General features: G+C 40.0%; 1 protein-coding gene across 4 annotated transcripts; it reads left to right on the forward strand.

The window, feature by feature from the left end:
* The first annotated feature begins 11,592 nt into the window (after positions 1–11,592).
* Positions 11,593–17,319, forward strand: LOC109217855 (probable linoleate 9S-lipoxygenase 5). Of its 4 annotated transcripts, none has more exons than XM_019382140.1 (11): positions 11,593–11,757; positions 11,916–12,028; positions 12,146–12,370; positions 13,526–13,815; positions 14,268–14,508; positions 14,649–14,984; positions 15,091–15,176; positions 15,258–15,365; positions 15,522–15,826; positions 15,922–16,185; positions 16,269–17,319. In XM_019382140.1, the coding sequence occupies exons 3-11, from the start codon at positions 12,148–12,150 to the stop codon at positions 17,035–17,037; spliced, it is 2,622 nt and encodes an 873-aa protein (XP_019237685.1). In that variant the 5' UTR covers positions 11,593–11,757; positions 11,916–12,028; positions 12,146–12,147; the 3' UTR covers positions 17,038–17,319. The 4 variants fall into 4 exon arrangements, with proteins under 4 accessions (XP_019237685.1, XP_019237684.1, XP_019237683.1 ...); XM_019382139.1 differs by having other exon boundaries at positions 11,916–12,023; XM_019382138.1 differs by lacking the exons at positions 11,593–11,757; positions 11,916–12,028 and having other exon boundaries at positions 12,042–12,370.
* The last annotated feature ends 362 nt before the right edge of the window (positions 17,320–17,681 follow it).

The raw sequence follows: 17,681 nt of genomic DNA on the forward strand, positions 1-17,681 counted from the left end.
TATGCAATGCAACACATAAACTGGTACCTCCAGTACCCCGCTGCGGCCGTGCAGCCCGCTCCATTTATTTAACGTCGACGACGCTCACTGGGGGTGTGCAGACTCCGGGAGGGGCCCCTTACGGCCCAAGTGCAATAATAAGCCATCTCGTGGCATCAAACCGGCCCTTGGCCTCATATCAATATCATTATAATACTGCTGCGGCGTGCAGCCCGATCCCATACTCAGTCCAAAAATCACATAAGCCTTTCGGCACAATAGTATAAAAATATTCAGCCCAAAACTTCATTTAAAAATATTAACTTAATTTCTAATTTTAAGAAAATGGCTGAGTTTAATATTTACAAATATGGTAAGAAACCATTTAAAATAATCCCTGAAGGATTCAAGTAGTTGGCACGAAGCCCAATTATGACAGTTAATCCATTTTTATAAGGATATTACAAATCTATAATCAAATAGGTATCAATTTTATTAAGCGGGACAGACCAAGTCACAATCCCTGACGGTGCTCTACCCCGCCCGTTATCTGGCGTGCAAGTCACCTCACATAGCACTACGTTATGCAAATTCGGAGTTTCAAACCCTAAACACAGCATTTACATTTATTACTAGCCTCAAGCCGGCCAAAGTCCTAGCTTGCTATGCCCTTGCCTTTCGAATTCACCTCTTCGCGCGTCGAATCTGACAAAAACCACAATGAATACGTCACAATATGCTAAGGGATTATAACCCAATCGAAAAGACTCGAAAAACATCAAAAATCACGAAGTTGGCAAAACCCGAGCCCCGGGCCTACTTCTCGAAAAATTATAAATTTTACATCACCGGATTCCTTATCTCGCCGCGAGTCTATACATATAAAGAACACCAAAATCGGAGTCCAAATCACCCCTCAAATTTCCATTTTTGTTCTCTTAGGTTTCAAGCCCTAAACCACCATTTTTGACCTTAAATCCTTGAGTTTTCAGTCTAATTTCATGTGTTTGCACCATAAAATCGTGTTTTAGGCTTAGAAATTCTTACCTCAATGAAGTCCCTTGATTTCTCTCCTCCAACTCGCCCAAATTCTCCAAGCCCGAAGTGAAAATATGAAACCCTTTCAAAAATTCGCAAAGGGAAATAAAACTATTCTGACCAGTTATTTTCGCATCTGCGGCTCCATGGCCGCATCTGCGGCTCCCGCTTTTGAGTTCAATGCACCGCTTCTGCGGAAATATCTGCTTCTGCGGTTTAATAACCGCTCCTGCGACTCCCGCTTCTACGGAAAAACTAACGCATCTGCGGATCCCCATAAGCACTCAAATACCGCATCTGCGGTCCTCATGTCGCATCTGCGACTCCGCAGATGCGATCACCAATTCTGCACCTGCGGTCCCTGCCGCTTCTGCGCCTCTCCTCTCACTTCTGCGGTACCGCTTCTCCGGTCCCAATTCCGCAGAAGCGAAAATACCAGAAGCAGCACAGGTTCTGCAATCTCTTAAGTTCAAAACTTCCCGTTTGCCATCCGAAATCACCCCGAGGCCCCCAGAACCTCAACCAAAAATACAAGCATGATCCAATAACTTATTCAAACTTGCTTTAATCATTAAAACACCTCAAACAACACTAAAACCATCATTTCTCATCGAATTCAAGCCTAAGTTCTTCTAAAACTTCCGAAAAGCGTTTTCGATCAAAAACCCAACCAAACGACGTCCGAATAACTTGAAAATTTGCAGACATATCCAAAATCACTTAACGAAGCTACTGCAACTCTCGGAATTCCATTCCGGCCCTCGGATCAAAATCTCACCTATCAACCGGAATTCGCCAAAATACTAACTTTGCCAATTCAAGCCTAATTCTACACCGGACCTCCAAAATCAATTCCGATCGCACTCCTAAGTCACAAATCATCCCCCGAAGCTAACCAAATCACCGGAATTCAAATCCGAGCCCTCTAACGCAAAAGTCAACATCCGGATGACTTTTCCAACTTAAGCCTTCTTAAAAGAGACTAAGTGTCTCATTTCTTATCAAAACCATTCCAAACCAACTCTAACACATCAAATACTGATAATGAAACATAAGGAAGCATAACATGGGGAAAACGGGGCGGTAACTCACGTGACGACGGGTCGGGTCGTCACACAAACGATTGGAATGTCACCCACCTCAAATACTTCAACTTCTGAAGATGGATGTCCTCCAAGTCGTACTCTTTTTTCCTCACCCGAGTTTTATCCTAATTGGGTTTTCTCGGGGATGTTTTTAGTGAGGCGACGAAGGGGGTGTCTCGGAGTTTAGGTATTTAGTTCATCGCCCCGCCTATTGACTACCCCTCTAGGCCGAGCAATGAAGGGACTAGATAGACTGTGACTCCTCGAATGTATGTACGGACCAAAGAGAAATGTAATATTCTCCAATTAATAAACAAAGCAGTATTTCTTGTCTCCACCAAATTTGCACATCACGCCAACGCAAAGGCAATGCACATTCGACCTCGTTCAAATTATTCTACATTCGACCTCATTCGAATGAACTTATATTCGACCTCGCTCGAATTAACTTACATTTTACCTCGTTCGAATCAATATACATTTGACCTCGTTCAAATTAACTTACATTCGAACTCGTTCGAATCATTCTACATTCGACCTCATTCGAATCGTTCTACATTCGACCTCATTCGAATTAACTTACATTCGACCTCGTTCGAATCGCTCTACATTCGACATCGTTCGAATCGTTCTACATCCGACCTCGCTCGAATTAACTTACATTCGACCTCGTTCGAATCAATATACATTTGACCGCGTTCGAATCGAACTGAAAGTCGTGAACTTTCTCTCAAAAGAACTCACAACAGAAAAAAAAAAAGAGAAGAGAAAGAAGAGCTAGAAATACACAACAAAAGACAACTGTTTCATTTCAATCATTCCATTCCAAAACATTTTTACAAAGGACTGGAAAGACGCCCCCACAAAAACAGCAAAGCACAAAAAAGCAAAAATCAAGTACAAAGGCTTCACGCCACATCATCTCCCCCCATCACCAACGTCACCGACATAATCATCATTGTACCAAGGGTCGGAGGCAAGCCTATCTAAGGCGTCTTCATCATTGTCTCCTCCGAGCGTACCGGGATCATAACCACGTGTCACGAGCTGCACGCGCCTTAACACGAACATCCTCAAATTCAGCCTCAGAAATCTTCCCAGCCGTCTTCAGAGACCTATATATGTCAAGTTGGGCCTCAGTATGAACCCACATTTCATACAACTCGCATGACACATCGGGAGCGACAGAAGTATAAAAAGTGCACGGCTAAGCCTGCACCTACTCCTTCTCGGCCCTTAGGGCGACAACCTGCTCATTCAGTTGAGACACCTCCGCCTCCAAATCCCCAATCCTCTCCTCAAATCATGCTTTCCTGAGCGCCGAAGTTTCTGCCTCAGTAGCTCGCTCAGACCTACAAACATGAATGGCGTCCCCTAGGGCTGTCGCCTCCGCTACAACGGTCATTCTTGCTTTCTCGGCTCGACCCAACTCTTCAACACTGGTCCTCAAATAATCCCGCAAGTTGACGACCCTTGTTTCACTCTGCTCGATCTCGACCCTTAAAGACGCCACCTGCGCCTGAAGGTCAGTATTTTCGGCTGTCACTCCCTTGCTCACCTCGAGCTCATCCTCCTTAGCCTTCAATGCCCCCTCAAGCACGCTACATCTGCCGATAGACCTCATAGCCTCTTTATCTTTCTCACTCAACTCCTCATCTTTCTCCTTGAGCCTATCACGGAGCTTCAGGAATTGGCCGTCCTGGTTAAGAAAGTCAACTAGCGTTCAGTGGTTAGAAGGGTACTCTCTGTACTTGGACACCATCTTCTTGAAGAGGGCCGTCCTTCGCTCTTCTCGCCGATCACGCTCAATCTCCATGATGAGGGTCTGACATGCAAAAGAAGATAAGTCAGTGGAAGTAAATTACACATACGAAATGAATTAACCTAACATGGGAAAAGAAAACTCACTCGCAAGGCTATGCCAAATATACCCAACGACAGATCCGCATCCTTCAGCGTCTGCAGCGTCCTAGTCTCAGAATCCGCACACAGAGGAGTGAAGACCGGCACCACCCATTCCGAGTTGGCCAAGAGATCGTAATCTACGAGAATGACTATGTACCGATCAGGCCCCTCCGTCCTTATCTCCACTCGGGTGAACCTCTCCTCAAAAGCCCTCACCTTCTCAGGGTCAATATCAGTGTCTGACCCATCATCTTCTACGAGGACGATTTTATCCCTTTTGTCCGCTGATGATGAGACGACCTCGACTATTCATGCAGGTTCCCCTTTGGCATAGGTCCTTTCGACCTCTGATGGCCCTCCCTCCGTGACAATAGCCGGCGTGGGAGCAACCTCAATGCCCAGTAAAGGCGCCGCCTCCGCGTCCAAATCAATGGGCCATTCCGACTCGATATCAGCAACATCAACCCTTCCAGTCTCCACCCTCCACCTTTTCCTCGGTACTGCCTCCCCCTCGTTATGAGACGACTCATCAATTAGGCGCAAGACACGGTGATCAAAGGTCTTAGCCGACGTAACGGTTGCCTGTGGTGCAGAATCACCCAACGACGAAGCTAGAGTTTGATTCTCTCGTACAGACTCAGCTAGTACAAATGCATTCCAGTCGATGCTATTGCCTGGCGGATCGCGGGCACCGGAGCCTTCGTCTTCTTGGAATCTCGCTGACCTGGCGCAAAAAGAAAATCATGTTTAACAAAAATGCTGACAAGACAGTGGTAAGCTATAACGAAAGCGAAAGGGTCGTAGAAAGGGAAATCAGACTCACTAGTCAAAGACTTGGGACCGAACCGCCTGTTAATCGACAGCCGATCGCGAATCCCCACACGCAAGTCACCCAGTCTTCGATGTCAGGAACCAAGGGAGGTGGACGTTTACCGGTTGAAAGTAGAAAGACATGAGCAAGTCAGAAACAAAAGAGAAGGGATAAACAAAACACATGACGAACGGTAAAAGGCCCTTACGATTGAAGTTCCGCTTCTCAGGGAACCCGGCTGGGTCCGCCACTACGTGCTCGGTCCTGACAAAGAAGTAGTTGCACCAGAACCGGTGGTTCGCCTTATAATCCATCCCCGTCACCAATCCTTTAGTCCCACGGTGGCAGAGATGAATCAGTGTGCCTCTATAGAAACTAGGCGTGAAGAGGTGCAGTAGATGATGAATGGAGACTTTGCAACTGGGCAACTCTACGAACTTCGCCAACATCAAAAAGGCTTTATATAGGTAAGGGGAAAGCTGTGCGGGCAGACGCCATGAAAGCGACAAAACTCCTCAGCAAGTGGGGGAAGAGGAAGAGAGTAACCCACAAAAAATGGGTATTGGTAGAAAGCGCAATACTAAGGTCGGTGAACTTGTATTGAGTCTTTCCTCGCCGGAACGATGTCGACTTGATCAGGAATATGTAATTTATATTGCAGGTCAGATATTTGCTTCGACCCCATGACTGATAGTACATGCTCAGGAGCAGGGGCAGGTTCCTTCTGAAAGTCATTTCTGACAGACGGGTTCCGAGGAACTATCTCCTCCACGGTAGGAAAACTTTCATCTTCCGCAACCGCGGGTTCACCGCTACCGGAAGGCATAACTATCGATAAAGGGGTGGGATCGAAAACTATATCAGAAGTGTGAGGGGAGTTTGTCATTTCTACAAGAAACGTGTATACAGTTGAACCGGAAGAAGGGTATCAACGGGAAGTGTATGATCAACGGGAAAGCTAGAGCTAAAAAGCAGAAGTGAAACGGAAGAAGGGTATCGACGGGAAGTGTATGATCAACGGGAAAGCTGGAGGTGAAAAGTAGAACTGAATCGGAAGCAAGGGTTAGAGAAAAAGCAGAAGAACAAGCAAAATGCCAAATGAGTATGAAGTTCGAAAAGTCTCAATTTTGAATCTCCCTTCCCCTATTTATAAGGTATTCTGGCGCCAAGATTGATGCAAGAAACTGTCACTGACACTAAGATCGAAGCAACAAAGGCGCTGGAAATGACGCATTACATCGGAAGATGAGTAATGATGATGCGCGCGGTCATGACGTCATCCTATGTTAGCCACGCCAACCACGACCTTTAAGCCGACCCGTCATCAACGCGACCTCGACCAATTCAGCTCATTTGCCGTGGCGGAACATTTTGTGATTAGATACATATAAAATCTTCTCATCAAGGACGACCTCAATAAGCGGATGGACTAACTGTATGGGTCAAAATTAGGTCTAGTTTAGCAAATGCAGACGGACAAACTGAGGCCGAGGTCGAAACCAAGCGCGGTCCAGTGGCGAGGAGTCGCTCAAAGGGAGAGACCAGTGTCGAGGTCGAGCAGAGGGTAAATGGCTGCAACTGTTAGAATGTTCCTAAGATTGTGAATAAGAATATTCTACTGAATATTCCCCCATATGGTACTTTCTTAAGGTTTTCTAGGGATATCCCTTATAAATAGGAAGAGAGAGGAAACAAAAGGGGGATCGAAACTTTTGTCGAAGAACATCTTGTAAAGAGTTGACTATCAGAAATATACAAAAAGCTGGTTTTGTCTCTCTTGTTTGGTTCCATCACATAATATTCCTCTTTAGCTCACAAGACCCAAGAACACATAGTCCACTTCATTTGTCTACTGTCACACGTTGTAGTCAGAGGAAAGAATTATCCATCTCATCCAACATTTGGGTGACAAATTCCTTCTTATTTCATTTAATGCCATTTATCACATTTATTATATGTTTTCGTCCTCGTATTAATAACTAGTCATTGAACATTAACTCAGCATTTGTTAACTTGGACGCGGACCCATACCGTATAAATTGATTAATTTCGAATCTAGAATTTATTACTTTTAACTTGGATTCACCCCTTATCTATTTATTAACTTGATTTAATCAAAAGGGTTTAAAACTTTCTGGTCAAACAAATTCAACATCTTTCAAAGTCAGCATCGTGTTTTGTTAAAGATATTTTTTCTTCTAAAGTTAGGTAATACTTGTAAGGATAGTGGTTCTTTCTAAAAACTTATTGAACTTCTTTTTCAATTACATAATATAATGTTATAGATATCATAAGTATATATTAAATTAATAGTAAGTTCTTTCAGATTTTAAGTGATAATGAATCGTACTCTCTCCCTTCCTTCACTTTTGCTTATCCAGTATACTAAAAAATATAATTTTACTTTTACTTGTCAATTTTACCAAATCAAGTGATAACGATTCTCCCCCATGTTTTGCCGATACAAGATTTGTTTAGAGTAATTTTAACTTGTTTAATCTTTACATGAACGTAGGGTGTTACACGTCTTCCACGACGACGACGTTCTACCAAAACTTGTACTACTAGATGTGTTGAGAAATAGAGTACACAAATTTATTTAGATATGCAAAACCACCTATATTATCTAACAAAAAACACAAAAGTTCATTTTAATATGGTTTTATGTATTTTTCATATTTTGGATATGAAAGAAATTATATTGTGTGCTCGGGAGTAGGTCTGATATCGCATATCCAGCTCCCTTTCTTGTAGTTTATCTTGTGATTTTTGGATGATGGTATAATAAAATGGATAATCTGAAGAGTGATTTCTTTCATTTGTTATATTAGAAGATAAAACGAAATTATCCATTCTTGTCCCCATATGCAATTCCCGCTAATATAAAGTAGATATCAGATGAGCAGAGGAGTTATTCTTTGACGATGATCCTTAAGGGGTATAGATGGATACATTTTTTCTACTTTTAACAAAGGGTTTCGCGCTCGAGTTTTGAAAATGGAACAATTTTAGGACCGAAGCGGGAAATTCAAAAATAGCCAGATTTACAAGTGGTCATTAAAAAATAGCCCAGTTTCAAAAGTAATCGAAATTTAGCCACTTTTTCATGTAAAGATAAATCTGAGCGAAAATATTGTTCAAAAAAATACGCCAGTATATTATGCTGGAGTTCCAGCATAAGTATACTTGAACTCCAGCATATTATACTGGAGTTCCAGGATAAGTATGCTGGAACTCCGGCATAATATGATGGAGTTCCAACATAAGTACACTAGAACTCCAGTATAATATACTGAAGTTACAACAAAGTATAACGGTCCAGTATAATATGCTGGAAGTTCATACACAAGTGCTCGAATCTCCAGTATATTATACTGGAACTTTCCGTGTGTTGGAGTTCCAGCATAATATGCTGGAAGTTCATACACAGGTGCACCGAACTCCAGTACATTATGCTGGACCGGTTTCTGTTGCAGCAAAATAGTGGCTATTTTTCATTAACTTGGTAAACGCCGGCTATTTTTGAATGACCAATTCGAAAACTGGTTAGACCGTGTTATTTTTACAACAATTTCTTTTTTAATGGGTCTTACGTAATGTGAATCGTGATTAATTGGAGCCCACTACTAATATGTGACAATAGGTGAGAAACATGAAAAAAATATATGGGAACGAAGGAGAAGAAAAAAGGACAAAAATAGAGCAGAAAAATCAGTGCCATCTCATATTCCATTTTTTTTTGTTGGTTTGCACTTTGTACTTTGCACTTTGCAAGGAGGGGTTTATTTGGGGTAAGGGGATTGTTATGTTAGTCGAATTCACCGATAAGACAGTGGTGAAGACCAAGAATTTTAAAAGGATGTGATGTGACTGTCTAAAAATAAAATTATGCTTGGATAGTGATGAAAGAAATTAAGTAAGCATGTGATATGACTGGTCAATAATTAAATAGAATTCCGATAGTACAAACTACAAAGTCTGTTCGGTCTTTGTTTATAAATCTACCAAATTAAGAGAACAGTCAAAAAACATTTAATTAGACAATATTGACCTCTGTTTTAAAAGGTAGAATTGGGATTCGCCCCGGGGCGGAGCACTCGTAAAACGCCCCTGGGCTTATGTGTGGGGCTTAGTTCGGTGAGACTTACGCCTTGGCCATCGGGGCTTACGCCCCGGACACGCCCAACGCCCAGCGTACTGGGCTCGTCTAATAGAACTTTATGCAATTTTATGTAATTAACCTTGTAAATTCTCAAATTTTCTTAATAAATCGTTGACTATTCAGAATTACTTTTTTCTTAATTATAAATCATTAAGTTGAGAGTATTTTATGTCATAATTAAAATGTAAACTATTGCACGTTATCCACTAAGACTGCTATGATAGTTACTTTTAAATAAATCTTTCATTTAAAAGGTATTTATTTATTAACTTTTGTTATGTCTTTAATATATAATAGTTCATAATTTTTTATAGTTATTTTTCAAAATATTTTTTTTCACGTTTACGAGATACAATACTTATTAATTTAATAGACAGTATTAGCTAGTAACTATTTACAAATAATTAGTTATCATGGTATTGTATGGTAAATTATGTGTCACTTTATTAACTTGTTGAAACTTAAAAATAAATGATGCTAGAGAATCATATTTAAATTATGAATTATGTTTTTATATAAATTCTCTTTCAAATAGAAAGCATATTAAATAAAAGGAGTATTTTAAGAAAATATCAAATTATAATATTCGAAATTCTTTCAAGATTCATTACTCCTTAACAGATACATATAATATTTCGTATCGAATACATTACTTTTGATGTTTGAGTTGTAACGATGTTGCTGCTAATTTGCATATTATGATATATGTCATACTTTTCGTATTATTCATAGTTGAATTATAATTTATAAATATTTTAAATAGATTATTTGTTATAATTTTTTGATTTTAATGTAATTTTATAATTATTTTTTATTTTATACTATCTTAAAATTCTTGAAATCAGTTAAATTTAAAGATCCGTGGGACTTACGCCCCATGTCTCAGGGCTTACGCCTCGCGTCGTCAGAGGTAAAACGCCTCGCCTCACGCCCCCGCTTTTTAAAACATTGATATTGACTAAGACTAAATCCATGATGGTAATGTTGCAAATTAAATTGTAATCTTTGACCAAAAGCTTGGTTAGCTAAAGTGTTACTCCTATTTGTTAATCGTTGCAATCAACGGCTCAATAACAAAAGTAATGAATAATTACTTATAGTAAAATATTTTAAACTAAGAACCTACTAAGAGTTTATTTCGTTGTTTTGTGAATATTTGCGAGAGTTCTTTTTAGTGGTAATCACTGTCGTAGTTATTCTTTGCTTCAATTTAAGGAAAAAAAGGATAAGTAAAGAATATATAACTATAATACTAGCGTTACTGCAAATTAATCCCCTTATGATAAGGGAGATCTTCCTATCAATTTCAACTTTTTAGGGTTGCAATTTGCTACATCTCCTTAGAAAAAATTAACCTTGTTGAAAACACTAGTTTACAGAATATTTTCATTCTTTTTCCTTTCTAATTAATGCATTTTGAGCAGTTATAAAAGAATTAATGTTACTTCCATTTTCGGTTACAGTCACAATTTTTCAGATAGAGGAAGTGTAAGAAAATCAAAGCATCAACGTGCCCACATGTTGAACAAAATCACTTAGGCCCTCCAGTGTACAGAACATCTCGCATTCATGCAGGGTCGAAGAAAGAGCCGCACCTCAAGGATGTGACGTAGACAGCTTACCCTAATACAAGCATTAGTGGTTGTTTCCAAGGCTTGAATCCGAAGACAACTTTACCGTTACTCCAAAGCTCCCCTTCAAAACCACTTGAAGTCCAAATATTTGGAAGAAAACCAAAACATTAGCTGTAGCTGCCTCAACTATTCAAATATATTTAGAATTTGGACTTTGAGGAAAGGGTAAGGTTTATGCCTCTTCAAAATTATCTCTTTGAAGAAGAAACAGCTCTACCTTATATACACAAAGGCCTATGAAATTTGGAAAGAATTTGAGCTATCAAACTTATGAAGGCAATCCTCATAATGAAGTATACTCCTAGCTACAACTTGATGTCTTTAAACACTTCCCACCTCAACCTAAAAAAGGAAAATTAACTGAATGGCAGTAGTTTAATACTCCAAAAGAATATTCCAGGTCTTCCAATGAACCATCACCACGTGCACCTTTTTGTTTTATTTTGTCTTTTGACTCCAATTGAAGAAATATTCCTAATTAGTCCGCCTCCGCGGGAAACTCTTTTACTTCGCCGGTAAATCAAGAATCCCGTTTTTCTTCTGCTCAAGGTCAACATCATTTTCTTTTTTATCTGCAAGAAATTTCCTGGATAGATAACATTCCCTATGTTGACAGCCATATGTTCTCACATTCTAAAGGTTAGTAGTATAATTTCTGCTTTATCACTACCCCACCCCCTACCTCCTAACCCCCCTACTCACCATCCCAAACAAAGGGGCTAACTATAAGGGATCTGTTCACTTCCTTAACTACCTAACCTGTGAGTTGTGACCCTTTCTGAGACATTGGAGTAGAGAGGTAGTGGGGTGGTTTGAGGGGGGTGGGGGGGTGGGGGGAGGAACCCCTGTGCCCTTTTACTTTTCTTTACATGTGTTCCTCCTGGAAGATGCTTTGCACAAAAAAATAAAAAAAGGTGAGCCCATTATTCCTTTTAAACATCTCTATTGGTACAACTGTTCTCACTTTTATTTATACCCCTATTCCATCTCTCTGATTGTCACTTTCAGTGAGTGAATCAGTATGTGTGAAACAAGGAGAAGACCAAGAATATAGAACAAGTCCATTAAAACTGGGCAAAGAAGAAGAGTTGAAAGCAATTAATGAAAATACATGGGCTGCAGTAAGCTTATAGTAAATGCAAGGTATGTCAATATTATTTGTGAGAACAACTTAAAAATATTTTAAATCAAAATGCCAGATGGGATTTGCCAAGATGGATGGAATAAGTTCTTTAAACTTTTCTTTTATTAAAGATTGTAACTTTCTTATACCCCCAATATATATTTCCATGTATGACTAGTATAAGAAGAGTACAAGTTGGTCGTAGAAGAATACCAGATTCTTGGTCAAGAAGTTGTTAACATACATATTGCCAAGTCTACCACTGCTACAGTAGCTCCAATTGGAGGTAAGGTGATACCTTTCCTTCTATAAATACTCATCTATATCCCTTCATTTTAACTCAAAAAGAATTTCTGTTTCTTGCTTTCTAATTTTGCTCAATGGGGATCTTTCCGCCATGTTCTGCAGAGATGCTGGACAAGTTGCTTCAAGTGGTTTGTGGCAAGAACCATGAGCCTACAATAGAAGATAACAATCATACCAATGGGAAGAAGGTCAGAGGGACAGTTGTATTGATGAAAAAGAATGTCTTGGACTTGACGGATGTTGGTGCTTCTTTCCTTGATAGAGTTTATGAAGTCTGTGGCAAAGGTGTCTCTTTGCAGCTCATCAGTGCTGACCATGGAGAACCTGGTATCTCCTTTTTCTTGTGCTCTAGTTTTCTGTTAACAAGAGGTTTAGCCATGGTTCTGATATAAGGACATGGAAGCTAATTAATAACTATACACAAATTATTCGTTAAGCAAACCTCAGTGTCCCTTTTCAACTATGAGAACAAGCAACAGAACATAGAGAGAGTTTGAGTTTTCCATGTGCTTTAGATAGCAAAAATATTAATGATTCAAGTTAAGTCGTTCCTAGTTCAATCCTGTGAGTGCTTGACCTGTTGTTTCCTGATATTAATGTTGAATTGTGTAATCACCTCATCTGAAACTTTAAAAAACAACTCGCAAGGGTGCACTTTGATTTATTTCTTTATGCCTACAACACACATTTCTCATGTGTGAGTCTTTTTCTTAGGATGCTCTGATACCATATTAAATGGTGTGACCACCTCATCTCAATGCTTAAGTTATTAGAGGGATATGTACCTTCAATTAATTAATTAACTAATATTTAAATAGTAGCAAAACCGCCGAAAAAGTTCATCTTCTTCCTCTTGTTAATTGAATCCTTCTATGTAGCCCCTTTGTAAGATAATCAAAACATCAAAATTCACTAAAACACAATTTCCAATCCACGAATAAGGATAGAAAAGGGAACTTCCACTGGTTCCGACGTTTTCTCCGGTTTGAATAGATAAAAACAGAGTTAAACTCAAGTTAATTCAATTTGGTAGCTAAAAGAAAAAAAGTATTGTAGTTTGTAAGTTTAATACAGACACCTTTAAGCATACTTCTACAACAACAACAACAACTACCCAGTATAGTCCCACAAGGTGGGGTCTGGGGAGGGTAATACGTACACAGACCTTACCCCTACCCGAAAGGGCAGAGAGGCTGTTTCCAATCGACCCTCGGCTCAGGAAAAGGAAAGGAAAACAAAAACAAAAAAACAAAAAGCAAAAGAGCATTAGTAACTCCAGCAGAGATCACATAAATAATTATCTAAACATAAACCATAAATAAAATGGCATGCAAATATATCGACCAGTAACTACCATAAGGGGGCACAATACAATACACAGATCATCTATGGAGAGCCCTACCAAACACCCCCCCCCCCCCCCAAGCCCCGGGACAGAAGTATAGACACCTTTAAGCATACTTCTGTGTTGGAATTTTGTAGGAAATGGATGTAAAGGGAAGTTGGGAAAACCAGCATTCTTGGAGAAATGGATGTCCACCTTGACTTCAATATCAGCGGGAGATGCTACGTTTAATGTGACATTTGACTGGGATGAGTCCATGGGAGTTCCTGGAGCTTTCATAATCAAAAACTATCACCACAGCCAGTTTTACCTCAGGACAGTCATTTTAGAAGATGTTCCTGGACATGGTCAACTTCATTTTGTGTGTAATTCATGGGTGTATCCAGCACATCGCTACAAATACAACCGAGTATTTTTTTCAAACAAGGTATCTTTAACATTAGATTAGCAATACTAGTGTGAGTTTAAGTAAGGAAAAGTAACTTGGCGAGGCAAACTAGAGCAACCACATTGAAAATCAATAGCTGGATTGAGGTTCAGGCCTCAGAGTTGTACTTTATGTTTGTTGGCAATAACCAGACACATACTGATGAAGCTTCGTGAATTTTTATGCATGTAAAACTTTTTAAGGCATTCTCTTCGGATCCTCTTTCAGAGCCTAAAAAGTTCATTCTTGTTCTAAATAGACATAAGCTATGAACATTCTTTCACAAACTAGATTAGGATAAGTGAACAACCATGGCAACCTTGATAGGATAGCTACATATTGACTTCCCGAAACTCGTACTTTTTCTAGAAATGATAACTAAACAGTTGTATAGAGTTGATAGGTTCAAAATATGATACGGTATGCTGAAATCAAAATTGCTGGTTTTCCAGACATACCTGCCAAGCAACACACCAGAACCCCTCCGACCATACAGGGAAGAGGAGCTTCTTAATCTTCGTGGAAGCGGTTCAGGCATGCTCAAGGAGTGGGACAGAGTGTATGATTATGCATTCTACAATGATCTAGGATTTCCAGATAAGGGGCCAGAATCTGCTCGTCCTGTGCTTGGTGGGTCGAAGGAATACCCATATCCTCGTAGAGGCAGGACAAGCCGTCGACCAACTAAAACAGGTAGATCACAAATAAATCAAAGACGTAACATTAAAATGATATGATTTACATTGTTGTAGAAACTTAATAGAATGAAATGAATTAAAAACTAATGAAGTACTATGGATAACGAGCAGCTGATGTTCCTTTTGTCTTGGCAGATCCTAACTCAGAGAGCCGGTTGCCACCTTTAGGTTTGAACATATATGTTCCACGGGATGAACGTTTCACTCATGTGAAGCTTTCGGATTTCCTTGCATATGCTGTTAAATCTCTGGGTCAGGTCCTCATTCCTGAGATTGTTGCTTTATTTGACAAAACCTTCAACGAGTTTGATAGCTTTGAAGACGTACTCAAGCTCTATGAAGGTGGGATTAAGCTGCCTGACCATCATTTAAACAAACTCAGGCAATGCATCCCATGGGAGATGCTCAAAGAACTAGTCCGCTCCGATGGTGAACCATTTCTCAAATTTCCGATGCCTGATGTAATCAAAGGTTCCTAAGGGCTCTTCCAACTATTTAGATAGCAGATACTTCCCGAGGTGAAATATATTGCGTCATAATGTGAACACTGATAGAGCTTCGTTTATGATTACTGCAGTGGATAGGTCTGCCTGGAGGACAGATGAAGAGTTTGGACGGGAAATGCTAGCTGGAGTCAACCCTGTTATCATTCGACGTCTTCAGGTATCAAACAATATTCAAAGCGCTAGTTGGTTGATTGATCTTTTCTTCATTCATACTTCTAATCCATTAAATTCTTATCAGGAGTTTCCCCCAGCTAGCAAGTTGGATCCTAAAGTATATGGTAATCAGACCAGTTCAATCACAAGGGAGGACATAGAGAAAAACATGGATGAACTAACTGTAGATGAAGTATATTCCTGACCTATTTTCCTCCTGTACCTTAACATACCGATGAAAAACATGCAAAAAAATTAACAAAGGCTTTCTTTATTTCCTGGAAAAACTAGATTTTTGTCTAAGAATATGGTAAAGATTAAAACGTGCCTTCTGTACTTGTGGTTGCAGGCAATTGAGTATAATAAGCTATTCATTTTGGACCATCATGATGCATTGATGCCTTATCTCAGACGGATTAATACAACAAATACAAAGACTTATGCCAGTCGGACTCTCCTTTTTCTTCAAGATAATGGAACATTGAGGCCACTTGCAATTGAGTTGAGCTTACCTCATCCACAAGGAGATAAACATGGTGCCACCAGCCGTGTATTTACACCAGCCGACGAAGGTGTTGAAGGCTCTGTGTGGCAGCTGGCCAAAGCTTATGCCGCTGTAAATGACTCTGGCTATCATCAGCTCGTCAGCCATTGGTAAGCTGCTTCTTAGCAAAGTAGATGGAAAATGACAATTTTTGGTAGCATTTTTAAGTTTAAGTCTGGTTCACTAACTTCACCTCGAATTGCAGGTTAAATACTCATGCAGTAATAGAGCCATTTGTGATTGCTACAAATAGACATTTGAGCGTACTTCATCCAATATTCAAGCTTTTACAACCTCATTTCCGCGATACCATGTATATTAATGCTTTGGCTCGGCAGATACTCATAAATGCAGGTGGAGTACTTGAGCTGACAGTTTTTCCGGGGAAATATGCCATGGAGATGTCTTCTATTGTCTATAAGAACTGGGTGTTCACCGAGCAAGGACTCCCTGCTGATCTTCTTAAGAGGTATGTCAAAAACTTCATGTTAAAAGCTCTATCTCAGTATCAATGTTGATCAGAATCTAACACTCCCACTTTCTTTATCGCAGAGGAGTAGCAGTGCCAGACTCAAGCCAACCCTATGGCCTTAGACTTCTAATAGAGGATTATCCTTTTGCTGTTGATGGGCTTGAGATCTGGTCAGCAATTGAAGCCTGGGTAAACGAGTACTGTTCATTCTATTACCCAACAGACGACATGATCCGAGATGATACTGAGCTCCAGTCATGGTGGACAGAAGTTCGCAATGAAGGTCATGGTGACTTGAAAGATGAACCATGGTGGCCTCAGATGCAGACCCGAGCTGAACTCACCGAAGCATGCACAATTATCATATGGGTGGCTTCTGCTCTTCACGCAGCTGTCAACTTCGGGCAGTATCCTTATGCTGGTTACCTCCCAAATCGTCCCACTGTAAGCCGCCGATTCATGCCTGAGCCAGGCACCCCTGAATATGCAGAGCTTGAGTCAAACCCCGACCTTGCCTTCCTGAAGACAATCACAGCCCAGTTCCAAACTCTGCTAGGTGTTTCTTTGATAGAAATATTGTCACGACATTCTTCAGACGAGATATATCTGGGACAGAGAGATACTCCAGAGTGGACCTCAGATATTCACCCGCGACAAGCATTTCAAAGATTCCATGACAGATTAGTCGAAGTGGAGAACAGAATAGTGGAAAGGAACAATGACAGCAGATGGATGAATCGCAACGGACCAGTGAAGGTGCCATATATGTTGCTATACCCCAATGCCTCAGGTGACAACAGTGAAAGCGGACTTACTGGAAAAGGAATTCCCAATAGTGTCTCAATTTGAGGTTCTACAGCACGAATAGCTGATATATAGCTTTTGCAGCCCTCGTCAACCTGCAGAAATCATCCGCAACTTAAGCAGGAGAGGCAACAGATGTGTGTATATCTATTTTTTATGTCAATATTTGTTTAGCCAAATTCCATTATTTTTAGTGTGTGTTTTTGCAATAAAATCAATGAGCAAATCCCCTCATTTTTTCCCCACCTTGTAATCTCTGCTTAAATGTAAAGAGGTGGAATTCAACACGTTACAATAGTATTTTTTCTTCGTCTAATTTTTCTATAACTATAACATGGTTTTATTGTTTTTGGAGCATGATCCTATGTATGTACTGCAGCTAAAAGCACATTGCTAAATAGCAACACTGAGAAAAAAGGAAAGAAACACATCAAAGAGATGAATGCCAACCCCATCTGGGATGGATCAATAGAGATTTTCGCATTCCTTCAAATTCTATAAATAGAGGCATATCTGTTAACACAAGATTCATGCACATTACGCGTCTTAGCACAAAAATGTCCAGTCTTTTTAACTCGTGGAATAGATCATCTTGTGAAAACATACGTTTCAGTCAAAAATACGCTATTTCTTGTGGAATTAGCATATACAACCCTCTTCACTATTCTACTGCTTTTAGGACAAATTTA

Source organism: Nicotiana attenuata, unplaced genomic scaffold (assembly GCF_001879085.1).
Source record: "Nicotiana attenuata strain UT unplaced genomic scaffold, NIATTr2, whole genome shotgun sequence".
Taxonomy (NCBI): Eukaryota; Viridiplantae; Streptophyta; class Magnoliopsida; order Solanales; family Solanaceae; genus Nicotiana; species Nicotiana attenuata.

Excerpts from the sequence above, each read along its gene's own strand:
- LOC109217855 (XM_019382138.1), top strand. The coding sequence starts at position 12,118 with ATGGGGATCTTTCCGCCATGTTCTGCAGAGATGCTGGACAAGTTGCTT. Across the intron at positions 14,985-15,090 it reads GATGCCTGATGTAATCAAAG|TGGATAGGTCTGCCTGGAGG; the intron begins GTTCCTAAGGGC and ends TGATTACTGCAG. Across the intron at positions 16,186-16,268 it reads CCTGCTGATCTTCTTAAGAG|AGGAGTAGCAGTGCCAGACT; the intron begins GTATGTCAAAAA and ends TCTTTATCGCAG.